The 13202-nt window shown below is 39.7% G+C and overlaps 1 protein-coding gene across 1 annotated transcript in view; it reads right to left on the bottom strand.

Moving 5' to 3' along the window:
• Positions 1 to 12934, bottom strand: part of SUSD5 (sushi domain containing 5) — a gene marked incomplete at both ends in the record, with an annotated part of 42357 nt that extends 29423 nt beyond the window's left edge. Inside the window, 2 exons of the mRNA XM_079538438.1 lie at positions 4059 to 4236; positions 12841 to 12934. Coding sequence (XP_079394564.1) covers positions 4059 to 4236; positions 12841 to 12934 — 272 coding nt within the window. The remainder of the gene's footprint in view (positions 1 to 4058; positions 4237 to 12840) is intronic.
• Between the last annotated feature and the right edge of the window lie 268 nt (positions 12935 to 13202).

Here is a 13202-nt window from a genome sequence, read left to right as displayed (position 1 = left end):
AGCAATTTCCATCACAAGTCAGTTAAGGCAATTTGTATTTGTCAAAACCTGCTGCTTAGGCTAACTCAGACTACAGAGCAGAAAATGGGTTAGAGAACTCCAATGAGCAGCTCCATTAGCAGAATGATATCTATTTCCCCTGGCATCACTCTTTACAAAATGATGTCTTTTAACACCTAACACCCTGAGAGCAAGTAGCATAAACACACTGACTGATTCAGAAACGCACCTCAGACATTAAAGGAGGAACTTCCACAGGCTTACAGGCCCTCATTTGGACATAAAAATGATAATAAGGACACAACGGCAAAGAGCGATGAGTATAATTCAAAAAGATCAAAGAACAGCCACCAGGTATGAACTGGCTGTCACCAGCTTATGTAAGACCCAGAAAACTCACCAAGAGGTGAAAATGTCCTTACATGCTTATATGCAGTTTTAAGTCTATGTTGTGGAAGATGGACTGAAGCACATCATAAAATCTGCAGCTCCACCATGCCTTCACCCATATTACTTGTCTGTGCTTGCTTCTGTTGCCAGCATTTAATCCATTTTTCCTCAGAGGAAGGATTAAGATATTTTTCAAGCATAAAAAAAAAAAGCATAATAATAATAATAAAATGCATTCTTCCTGAAATTAGGAACTACTTTTATCATGTTCCCATGTTCCCCCTTATTCATCTCCTTTCTGATGCACACGATCCAAGAGGATAAGGGAGAATACAGGACCAAAGCTCTGGGATCTTCCATGGATTCCAGTCAGTTTCTGGGTGGGATCCAAGGTATTAGTTCTAATTTCTAAAGACCTAAATAGTTTTGGACTAGTAAACGTGGGTGGCGACTTCCTCCTCTGGGCCATGCCATCACATTTGAAGATGCGAAGCTCCATCAAGATAAATAACACAAGTACCACCCAGTGAGGAATCCTATGTTTTGGAAATAATTTTGTCTACTTCTGTGATCATCTGGATCTGCAGGGAAGCCCATTTTGCCCCCTCCTCATTAAATCATTTGAGGAGAGCGTGGACTGAAGTGTTCATATTCACAGTTTATCCTTGATCCTTGCTGGTACTTTTCATTTATTAAAGAAATGCCCAAAATACTGAATAGGTTCCTCTAGAAATATTTTTTAAAGCAAATAACTGACAAGTACAAATGTGTTGAGCCCCCTCTCAATAGCTTTGCCATGCCTTTAATCATTCTTAAGCTTTTTTTTTTTTTTTATTTTTTTTTTTAAGATGGAGTAACAGGAACTCTAAAGGAGTTACTCCAAAGCCTACTGTTACACTGACCTATATATGAGTGTATAAATATATACACGTGTATGCATTTTTCATTACATCCAGCCCACCCCACAAACACTCTAAAAACTTAGTTCTGTCTTTTTCAACAGTGGTTTTCTTTGTTCCCTCCACAGTGATTTCCTCATATCTTTCCTGGACTGACAGACCACACACTATTGGTGTGTGAAATATTTTCAAGTAGACTGCATACTCATTCCCAAGTATATTGTTATTGAACTTCATTTGTCATAATTTTATTCATTAATGTAAATCCCTCTGAAAAAAAAATCTTCATGTTATGCACAGGCTTCTTCAATTTGAATAGCTTTGTCCCATTTACATACTTTGCACTTGGCTGCCCATTTCTTCTGCCAGAGCTGCCTTAACTAACAATGAAACCAGTATAGTCTTCTCAGACATTGCACTTTCCTTGAGTGTATTAAGAACTCACTTCAATGAAGCAAGCAATGCAGGTTCTGGAGCTTGCCCAGCCATAAGTAAGAGAGTCCCAGGGAAGAAAATGAAGAAGTTCATCTTACAGGAGCTCCAAAGAACTACTCTCTGGCGAGTACCTACAGAAATCTCCATACATGGCGTGTGCACAGCAACAGTTTGTGCATGTGCCCCGTAATGTCCTTTCTGATGAATAGTTTACAGAATTTACCAGATGAATGGAGTACGGGAAGATGGAAGAGATAAAAAGCCTCCTTCCTCTCCATTAGTATGATACCTAAGTAACCACTCACCATCAGAACATAGCTAGTGTAATCCTTGAATGTGACTTTCCATCTTTTCCAAAGAAAAGAAAGAAACAAGAAGATGGACTGAAATATAGGAAGAAAATATCAAGGATTTATTAAGTACACTAGGTAGTACAAACCCATTAGTACTGCCAAGTTCTTTTGTAAACATGACTTTGAAGGATTTGGAAGAGGACAAAGAAGTAGGGAGATGTAGAGCAAGCTCATTCTAACAAGAAAGGCACAGTAGAAAACAGCCCAGCTGATGCTTGATGAATTAACAGGCTGCTCAGGGAGGTGGTGGAGTCACCATTTCAAGAACTGTGTGGATGTGGCATTGAGAGACATGGTTAGCGATCACTGTGATGACGGGCTGATGGTTGGACAAGATGATCTTCATGGTCTTTTCCAACCTTAATGATTCTGAGTTTGTGTGCATTCCCACATCACCATGATGTGATGCACACAACAATACCATCACTGTATCCAATGCCATCACTGTATCCAATTTTCATTTTGAAGATATTGAGGGATAGGTCCACAACTGGTCTACTCAGTCATAGCTCCAGAGCTTATATTAAAGAACTGAGGAACTCTCAGACAAATCAGTGGTACTACCCAGATAAAAAAAGTGTGCTTCCTTCTCCCACCCTTCAGCACTCTTTGCTTCCATAATAGAGAGGTGATATGAAAGGACTTGTACGACAACTTTTCCTTGCATTTCTTAGACACAGTTTTTCTGGCTCTTCAGCCTACATGACATATCAGCAACTGAGGCAGGAAGAAAAATTTTTAGTGTTTAGATCACTATCTTTTATATTGAGATATTTCTTGATCTTTTTAAATGTCTAAAGGTACATAAAAATAAATCTTCCAGAAAAAAAAAAATAAATCTTTTCCACCTGGAAAATAAAGGATCACCTGAACAAGTTTCTTTTGCTTGAAATTGTTTAAATATCATTTTCAATTGTTGCTATTTCTGTCCTTTTGAAGTTCCATTTTACTACTGAAAATACATGAACACCAATGTGTGCTTACAGGGTAACTGGTAACTCTCACAAAATCCAATAGTATGCTAAAGTTTGGGAAATTGGAAATAGTGTCTTGATATATATATATACATATTATACTGAATTCTCTGTGATTTGGTCTCTTTGTCTATCAAATATAAAGTCTCTTCACCTGTGGCATGCTGTAAAGGCTTTCATTTTGGAAGAGATGGGGAAGTTGAGTTGTATGTTCTCAGCACAGCTCAGCACTGTAGAGTAACAGGAATGAGTCAGCTTGGGTTCTGGAAGCCCTTAACACCATGCAGAAGGAGCATGCATCAGCCAAGATGGAGCACCATGGTGGTACAGCTGTGCTGCTGCTGGTACACAGCTAGCACAACTGAGGACACATCCTCAAAATCATAACTTCACTGAAAGTCATTTGGAATTCTTCAGTATTCATAGCAGAAGAGAAACATCACTGTGCTGAATTCACCCTGCTTCTTTTCCTCCTTACTTCTTGTCTCTCAAATAAACGGCATTACAAATCTCAGCCTACTGCCATTTGGAGTCACCTGTGTTACCTCCATTAATATAGTTCAGTATGTCCAGTAACAACATCAGCCCTCTGGTGAGCTTTCTCACCCAACTCCCGAACAGGTTTTCCTTATCATATCTAGGTACACCTGCTTGAACATGCCTATCATATACTTAGACAGCAATAAATAACTGAGACAGAGACTCAATTTCTATGAGAATTTCAGCAAACTGAGCATGTACCTACAGTCAGTGGGAGCACTGATGCTGATAACTCAGTATTATGTCCATAGGCTGCAAGCTCCTTTAGGGCTCATTGCCGCACTGTGGGGCAGAACTGTGACAGCTCAGTAAGAAAAAGGAAGAGGAAACTCTGGACAGGATGACATGTATACCACAGTGCTTAAACTGTGGCCAGTGTTTTTCAGTAGTAAACTTAGTCTAAGAGGAAAAATGTCTTTACAGCAGTCATTTATATTTCTCAGGAAGGTTTACACTGTTGTTCTTACCCAGCGGTGCCATCAGCCAGCCATCCCGTGGTGCAGCCAATGAAGGAACAGTCCAGGACAGCCCTTTTCAGCTCTTCTGCGGTTGCTAAGCGAGCACTCAGGTCAACACAAGCTTTCTCAGCTTCAGCTAGATCCAGACCCTGAGAGTTGTTCTTGGACTCAAGTGCAAACACTTTCCCTGCAGCACCAAGAAAGATCAGGTCACTCATCGTGGCATGGTACTCAATATATGTTCCATAAAAATATTGCAGATTATTACCAAATAAAGTCTTCTTGCTCTCACTAAGTTCAAACCAGTGAGCAACCTATTTCTTAGAATTAATTAGCTAGCAACACTGTAAAGACTTTCACTGCAGTTTTTCTTTTACTTATGTTAATCAAGACAAATGCAAACATAGCTGAGTACCTGTTCATTCCTAGTCTACACAAAAAGCTTGCCATCCTTCTACAGGTCTCTGCTTAGGATGTGGAAAGAGAAAGCACTGACACTCTCTTACATGCACTTAAGTAGTCAAAGTCAGAACGCCTGCTGTTAGATATAACGCTGGAATTCATTACCAAGCATATTGTAACTACAGTTATAAAACCACCTGTATACAGCAAGAACACATCTACATCCCAGTACTGTAACTCACTCTTCCACATCAGAGATTTATACTCAGTCTCTAGAATAAAAATTCTGTGGAAATCTGCTCCTAAATGCTGCTGCAAAGCCACTTCGTTTTCGTATCTTTCTGGAAAGACATAGGATTTCTTTCTTAATAGAAGACTTTTCGAATGAGCATGAGGACAGATTCAGCATAACAACTGCTGGAATTATTTTTATTTTCAGTTCAGTTTATTTTAATTTATTTAACACTGTGAAAGATGTTAAGGGTGAACATTAGAGATTCCTGCAACTGGGCAAAGGGCAGTTGGGGTTTTGGCAATAAAGCTTGTGACGTTATTGGGTTGTGGAATAAACACATTCACCAGATGTCACCAGAAAAAGAAATACACAACGAGACCGTTCACAGTGCTGGCATTTGAATTGCCGTGTCTTCTTTCTGAAGGTAAAATCCCTCAGAATATCTTCTAAATTTTCAAGTATAAATTTAGATTGCTTGCAGGCACAGGAAGACATCTTTTGAATGTCTATAAACATTTATGGCTTATTTAAAAATTAGATTAGTGGCAGTGGTTACAAGAAAGCGTAACTTCCAGCACATACTAACAGTTCATTAGGTAGCTAGCTTCACACTCACACAGTATACTGACCAGTGTCTGTAATCCTTCAGATTGATCTAAGCTGATTGTATACAAAGAGACACCTCCACCCACGTATCACTTTAACGAATTAATAAATCTGAATCTAATCCTACATATAGCCACTGATACAGGATAAGTCTGCCCCAACAGCTCTCTGTTCTCTCTAGTACAGAGTTTAAACTAATGAAGGAACAATTGTTACACTGAAATATACAACATCGCTACCATGTAAATATGTAATTTGTGTTTACACTAACAAGCATAGATGGGTCCTGATAAAGAGCTCTGTTGCGGTGGTCATTCTGGATATGCACAGCAAGGAGTGGACATGATAGACAGAAAGCAACTAAATAAACAGGACAAGCAGTAACGATAAGGAAAGGGAACCCACAGTAACCAGAGTGATTTTCTCAGGCAGCAAGTTGACCTAGGAGTGTGTATAATTAATGAATATAACAATGCTAGAATTATGAAATAAACAAGAGAGTTTGACAAAGCAGATTATAGTAACAAAAAGAAAATAGACAGAAAGCTTACCTGTATCCTAGGCTCACTTCAAAACTCCAGAGTAGGAATCTCTAGAAAAGACCCTTTCCTACTGGCAGTCAGCTCTTAAATGGGTCTAGGAGAGGTGCAGCCAGGCTCCACCCCTTCCAATTTTTTCCCAATTGCCTTTACCTGTGCTCCCAGGGCTAACTCATTGCTCGCTTCAATCAGAGGTTCAGGCTATGATTCAGCAGTTCCCATATAGAGTGCAACCCAGAAGCACTGATCAGTGTCCTAACCACTAGACTAAACAATATAATGAATTATGACTAGAATTAGGGAGTACACACAGACCGGTGAAAAAAGCAAGCCTCTTCACTCCTGAGAACAAAAACCTCAGGATTCTTTGCCAATGCCCCAAATTTTGTTGTTTCCAAAGCCATGAACAGCCACAGTGAAGAATGCATGGAGTCGGGAGAAGCAATATAAGCAGAATGACTTTAAATTGCCATTCCTTAGTTGTGGAACATCTTTCATTTATAAAGATTTTAAAGCATTTTATTTAGGAGGCTAAACTTGAAAGAAAAATCTTTAAGGACTGAGTTCCATGAAAAAAGAATTAGAAGAAATAAAGTTCATCATTTCGCCTATGTACCAGTAGATGCCCATTATGTTTTTCCAGGTGTTTTACAGTTGTTAATGTAAATTAACTTCTTGCTAGAAAGTATGAAAGTGCTAGACTTCTGGGATATCCAAAATATGTAGGCAAATAGATTTTAGGGTAAGCTAGGAAAGTCTTACTGGTCAGCAAAATTATAGTGAACTGCTTCATAGGAAATTCTGGTCAGCCAGAAGGGGATGAAAATGGCTGTCCATCTTACCAGAATGACCTGTGAATCTTCTCCAGAACTCCAGAAGTTCTATGGCTATCTGACCAGATTTTAACATGTGCTTTATGTTTTGCTTTGTTGTTGTCTTTTTTTTAATTTATAAGTAGTAGCAAGCTGCACCTGGCACCTTACCAAAGAAACATTTGGATCCCCAGTATTCTGCCAAGTGTCACTTTACAAAGGGGCATTTAGAGGGGAAAAAAATAAGTAGGAGACATATTAGAACAGCAACAGGGAAAAGCCCATCAAAATCCCTTAAATAAATAAGACTGCAGCAGTGCACCTTACAGTGCTGTGACTGACTGGCTTGAAACATTCTTGTACTGATTATTTTCACTTTCAGTCACACAAGTGGTCTGATTTTGAAGCTGTGCACCTAAGGGCAAGATATTTGTAAACCTTTTGTTGTTGCTTTTTTGCAGAGAAAAATGAAGAAAAAAAACCCTGCCTCACATACTTGGTGATACACAGTCAGTTTTACTATATGGGTTGTGAAATATTGAAATGGTATCACCCCTCTGTTCAACACACTATGACAGCGTAGAGTAGTTGAAACCAGTTTTCTCTCTGAGATAATCTCAAGAGATGCATTATCACCCTGTTTTAAATACAAGGCTGCTGTATTTCCATAATGAACAGCACGCAAGGATCATGTCTTTTTGTATATTTGCATGAATACCTTTGGTTGTGCAACAGCCAGCACGTCTGAGCTCCCTCCCTGTGCTCTTCCTTCATTTCTGCCTGTAGCATTTCTGCTTCCCATAGTGTAATGATGAGACAGGTGGTATGGAAATCTGTTACCAAAACTCTACATACTTTTCTGAAGATTTCAGACAAAGCCAGTCTCTATTTCAAGTTCAAGGTAGGAATCCATGGGAAGTAGCCTTTCTCAGAATACTTAATACATAATTTGAGTTTTACAGTTTCAGATTGAAAAATGTCTTCATCGTAGAGATTTTTCAGGTTTCCCTTTGAAACTAGTGAAAAAGTTCTAACTTCACTGCTAAGACATAAATGATAAGACATAATTCTTCCTGTAGTTAATTAACAGCTGAACTTGCAGTTCTCGATAAAAATTCACACTTGAAATTTCTTTAATAACTGCAGTATATTATATGGATAGCCTCTGCTATCATCTGCTCACTATTATTACAGAACTGTAATTCTATTTTGATAAATAGATAAATCTTTTTTTTATTACTTATTGTTTGGCTCTAAAATTTTGTCAGCAAGCAACAGCTGAGGACAGTTTTTATTAAAGAGTACCCCAGTACAGTATGATTGAGAACATAACCATAGATCTCAAGCCCTCTAGGATTCATTTTTATCACCTTGTTTGAATTTCTGCATAACTAGACTGTAGATTTCCCCCTGTAGTTCCAACACTGAGTCCAAAAATTCATGGTTGAACTGGAGCATGTCTTTTCAAAAGGCATCCAGTCATGATTCAGTGACTCCAAGTAATGGAGAATTTACAGCACGCTTTATAGTAAACTGTTCCAATAGTTCATTACTCTCACTCCACCTTATTTCCAGTTTCAAATTTTGCTAAACTCAGCTTCTAACAACTGAACCTTATTATGCTTTAGAGACTGAAGAGCTGTCTATAATCAGATACAGAAAAACACAGAAAGGGACACTTCAGAAGACTCCCAGCTCCATTCCTTCTTACTTGTAGGAATCCCAGTGGAATTAACAGAAGACAGAGTTGTATAATTTATTCTAATACATTAACAAACAGAAGTTCTTTTGAGGTATACAGGCACTGTTCAAAGCCTACTGAAGTTCAAATTCTTCCATGTCCTCCGCAGGACTTGCACCATGCTTGAAGGAACCAAATATACTTTAAAACAGAAGCGTCTCTCACAAATAATATAAAATGAAGTACTTAAAAAGGCATGTCTATTGTGCTGATAGGATGATGTTTTACTAGCTCAAATGGTAGAACCTCATCACTTTCAATGAAATAAATGTGGTAAAAAATGTATATATTTCACCGCTGATTTATTTTTACTTAAATGCTGAAGTCTTCAAATCGAGGTAAAGGAGAGTGGAGGAAGAGAAGTTCAACTCTGTACTTCAAAAGCAATTTCATTTCCATTTCTATGGCTATGTGTAACAATGGCCTTGATTGTAATAGCAAGGGTGGAAGATTCAGTAAAACTGTACAATTACAGAGAGAGATCTGGGTAATTACCAGAATGTTCATGAATGTAGAGTTTATTTCTATGAGAGAATAAAATGAATGATGTCTTATTTAGTTCAAACTGCTTAAAATATTGCATCATCAGAAAAGTAGAAAAATTTGGAGGTCACTTCAGAGTTCCTCCTCAGCTTAGCTCACGTTGAACTTAAATTTTAATGTTAGTAAAGGCTTTAGGGTCAAATATTTGCAATTGTTTATGGATTTGTTTTTGCAACATACAAACGTATTAGCTGGTTTGCAAATAGGACCGGAATTGCTTACACACCTGCTACTCAAACACAGCTGTAGAGCAGAAGAGAAGAAGCATAATTTCTTTTCCTTTGGCTTTCTTTAGAGCCTTTTCATCAAGAAAGACCATAGTAGGATTTTTCCCTCTTAAAATTTTCCAGGAGTTTTACTGCAGATCTAAAACTGCTCCTTATCTCTGCTATCCACGTAATTCTTTTTTGTTTGGGGTTTTTTTCTTTTTTTTTTTTTTTTCAGAATAGGTACTTAATTTGTTTCATTTTTTCTTATTTACTGAAACATACTTGATACCTAGTTCTGCCCACTGACTTCTGCTTAACAGCAATCCTATAGGGAAGAAAATCTTAATTATTTCCAGTGTAAGACTTCTTTCCCTATAGGACTGAAGTACTGTATCTAGCCTGCATATGTAGCAAAAGGGCAGCTGTGTGAGCACCGAAGTGATATCAGTCTGCTCCAATACACCGAGAAATATTAGCGTATCAGTAAAATTCTACTTTCAGATTTGTCTGCTTCTAGGGCAGCAGTACGGTCAGATCCTCACTTAATTGTGCCTAGCCTTCTGGATTCATAGTCCTTCACCTGCAACCTCTGCAGTCACGGTGTGTGCTCACTACCAAATGACTCGCTGATCTCTGGAGCTCCTTTCCAACCCCTGTGATTCTGTGATTCTGTGATTCTGTGACTGCCTTGGCCAATTAGTTTTGTATGTACCCCAAAACTGAGCCAACAGAACACCACTGCTTTGAAATAATTTCTCAAGTGTTACAAATAGAGCGTTTCTCAAATCAGGTGTGTATTAGTAAGGTAGATTAACTGCCATAATTCTCTGCCACACACTTTTTCTCAGGGCAAGTTATCTGCAGAAAACCATGGCTCATACCTATTTACATTTTAAAAGTAGTGACAAAAGGAGGAGTCAAGAAAAGCAAAGGTGACTCCTGTACATCACACATGAAGCCAGACTCTTTTCTCCTATCCCGGCACAAAGATACTTCAAAAAGTTTCCATGTGCAGTGGGTTATTTAAGAACTGCTACAATCACAAGAACATAATTAAAACCTTTATCTTCGTAAAGGTGAAGTTTAAAGTTGGTTCCAACTGAGAAAAAGTTACACCGCAGTGCTGTTTGACTGTGTGGTTCCCATTCACAAACCTGGAACCTACCAGGGCTAGCTGTGGCTGAGCAACTCCTGAAGGCTGAGCTGTGTTTATTGACTCCTTTCCATAACCTATCTCACTCAGCAGTAACTGTGCTGGCAGTAGTAGCGCTACGCTGCTGCACACTTACACCAGAGTAAGTCCGAGCAGAAACAGGCCCTGAGGAGACCCTTATCTGCCTGACCCTGATCTCCACAGCTACAAACAACCATATTTCCATTGTAGAAAAAGCAAATTGCAAAGTGAAACAAAGCTATCTTTTGTTTAGGTGTTTATCTTTGTCTTTCTGGAGTCTATCCGCTCTACAGCAATACATGTTGCAGTAAATATTAGTCAAAAGAGATCAATTAAGCTTCAAGGCTTTACACTTTCACCAGACCCCAAGGGTCTCCACTTTTACTGCCTGCTCTTTGTCATTATTTGTGTGTGAGATAATAAAGTGAAAGTCTTCCTTTGGGAAATATATTCCAAGCAGTTTTGGGGAGTTGCCTGTAACAGAGGCCAGTCTGGATTTCATTGGGTTTTTACAAGGTGAAGTCAAAATCCCTTCAGCACTCTGCAAAACATTTAGTTCCTTCAGTACCCAATACATACACACGTCACCCAGAACCATCCTTCGTCACTAAATGACATTTGCATATAACAGAGAATGGCACAGTTGTATTTTTACCTAAAATTTCCACAACTGAGAAACTGGTTTCCTGTTGGATCGGGCTCAAATGCGCTATGTAAGGGAGCATTACTGCTGTTCGTTACTCTCAGATCTTCTTAAATACGAAAACTTGTGTGTAGCGGTAAATTTTTAAGTTCAAATCAAATGTTTTCTTCTGCATATTTAGCCAGATGGTTTGCAGGACAGTGTTACAATTGTTCGCTGTAGTACTAATAGCAGGAGAACACGCTGAGGAGCACGTTGGTAGAGGACTTACTCGTTTTCAGCAACAACTTTTAGAAGTTAAATAAAAATCAGAACAGCGGTGTTATAATAACGGTTGGCAATTATAAAGTACTTCACATATCCCGCCCTTTAATTCTTAAAATGCTTTACCACATGTAAAGCAGATTTGACAGACTGTTGAAAGTCAATTAAAATCTGTCATGAACTTTGCCTCGAAATGGTCTCCAGCATTTTCCCCTTTCTCTTTGAGAGGATATCTATGTCTTCAATCCTACAGAAACCAAACAAACTGGGAGGTGCTCCTGAAAAGGGAATTTTTCAGACAAAGCACTCTTAGCAAAGGCAAATTAATTATTCCCGTCCTGATGCCTTTTGCAAGTCATGTGGAGAGCCTTCATCCATAGTGATGCTTTTTTTCCTCATTTGAGAGGGATTTTGCTATGGAAGGAGGACTTCCTAAAATCAGAACTGCAGTTTTCCTTCTGCAATACAGTGGGGTCATCTTATACATTTCTTTCACTTTACTCTTACTCCCCTTTTCTTTGAATTTACAAGACAAGGTTCTGGTGTATAAATGCATACCAAGTGGTAGCAGTGAGCAGAAGGATTGTCCCCTTTCCTTTGCCATATTTTGTGACCAAATGACAGAAATTTCAGCCGAGGTGGAAAAATGCTCCGAGAACAAGCAGAGGTTTTTATTGCCCTATAATGTTAAGGAACTGTTCTCCAGCACAATACAGCAAACATCAGTGGTAAAGGATTACTGTACTGACAAAATATATATATCCTGAGATCAGGCATAAATCTATTGCAGCTGCAAAATGAAAAAACAAAACAAAACAAAACCATGTCCATTCAGCACTGCTCTCCCAGGAAAAGAAATAGTCGCTTTAAAAATGAATGATGTTATCACCAAGGCAAGTTGGCCATCATCAGGGGGGCTTAATTATTCAAATGGAAACGGGCTGCTTGCAAAGGATGCTGCCATTCGGGATTACCGTCAGCGAGTGTCTTGCAGAGTAAGCAGCCGGTGGTGATTCAGCCCAGTTTGTGCTCCGATCGAACCCCTCAGTGGTGCAGAGCAGGTGAAGCCCTCGCAGGAGGGTCAGCTGCTGTCCTGAGCGTGCTGTACCGGATCAAAAATGCTGTGAGCAGAAGCCTTCAGCTTCTCGTCTCCCCTTCCTCAGTACCTGCCCGTGTAAGCTGATGTTCGGTGACATCTGAGCTGGGCACATGTGGAAGTCGTTCAGAGAAATGGTATTTTTAATTATACATAAAATAATGTAAAAAATAATGATAATGGAGAGAGAGCTGCTGCTTCTTATTTGTGTTCTGGCTTTGTTCTGTTATCCTTACTTCCCCTGGAAAAGGTCACTATCCTGTTGTTCTGTTGTAATAAAACAATCTGAGCCTTCTGGGATCTTATTTCCGTTCCTTGCTTCACCCCAGGATATTTGCAAAGTCTCAGAAAGCTCTGAATCACACGTTTCCTAACCCATACTGGGGCATGTATTTAAGTTTCTTATTAAAAAAGAAAGGTTGGTTTTGTTTTTCTTTTTTTTCTTGTTGTATATTTCAATAACTCATTTCAACACAGAGCTCTTCTTCCAGCCCCAGCAACCCAGCCCGAACAGAGTGGAGACTCACCATCAGCCCGAACCGAGATGATCTGGAGGATGAAGAAGACGGGTCCCACACCCCGGGCAAAGGTGAGAGATGATCTCCGGGAGCTCAAAGCCATCGCCCTGCCGCGAAGCCCCCCGATGCAGGAGGTGGTGCGGAGGTTTTCCTCTCCCTCCTTCGCAGCACGGGCTGCGGTGATGGTTTCAAGGAGCCGCTTTCTCTCGGCGGGATCCTGAGTGTTGGGTCTGTGCTGAAGGCGGGAGGGGTGGAAAAAGAAAGGGAGAGGGAGGGAGAGTGGAATCTGTCGCTTGGCGGGTGTGAAGGGGAGGGGAGGTGGGGGGAGATGTCCGGCCAGCTGGGGCTGGGGAGAGGCTTTGCCCAGCCCA

Source organism: Tetrao urogallus, assembly GCF_951394365.1.
Source record: "Tetrao urogallus genome assembly, chromosome: 7".
Classification (NCBI taxonomy): Eukaryota; Metazoa; Chordata; class Aves; order Galliformes; family Phasianidae; genus Tetrao; species Tetrao urogallus.
This window is presented reverse-complemented; position numbering and strand designations above follow the sequence as displayed.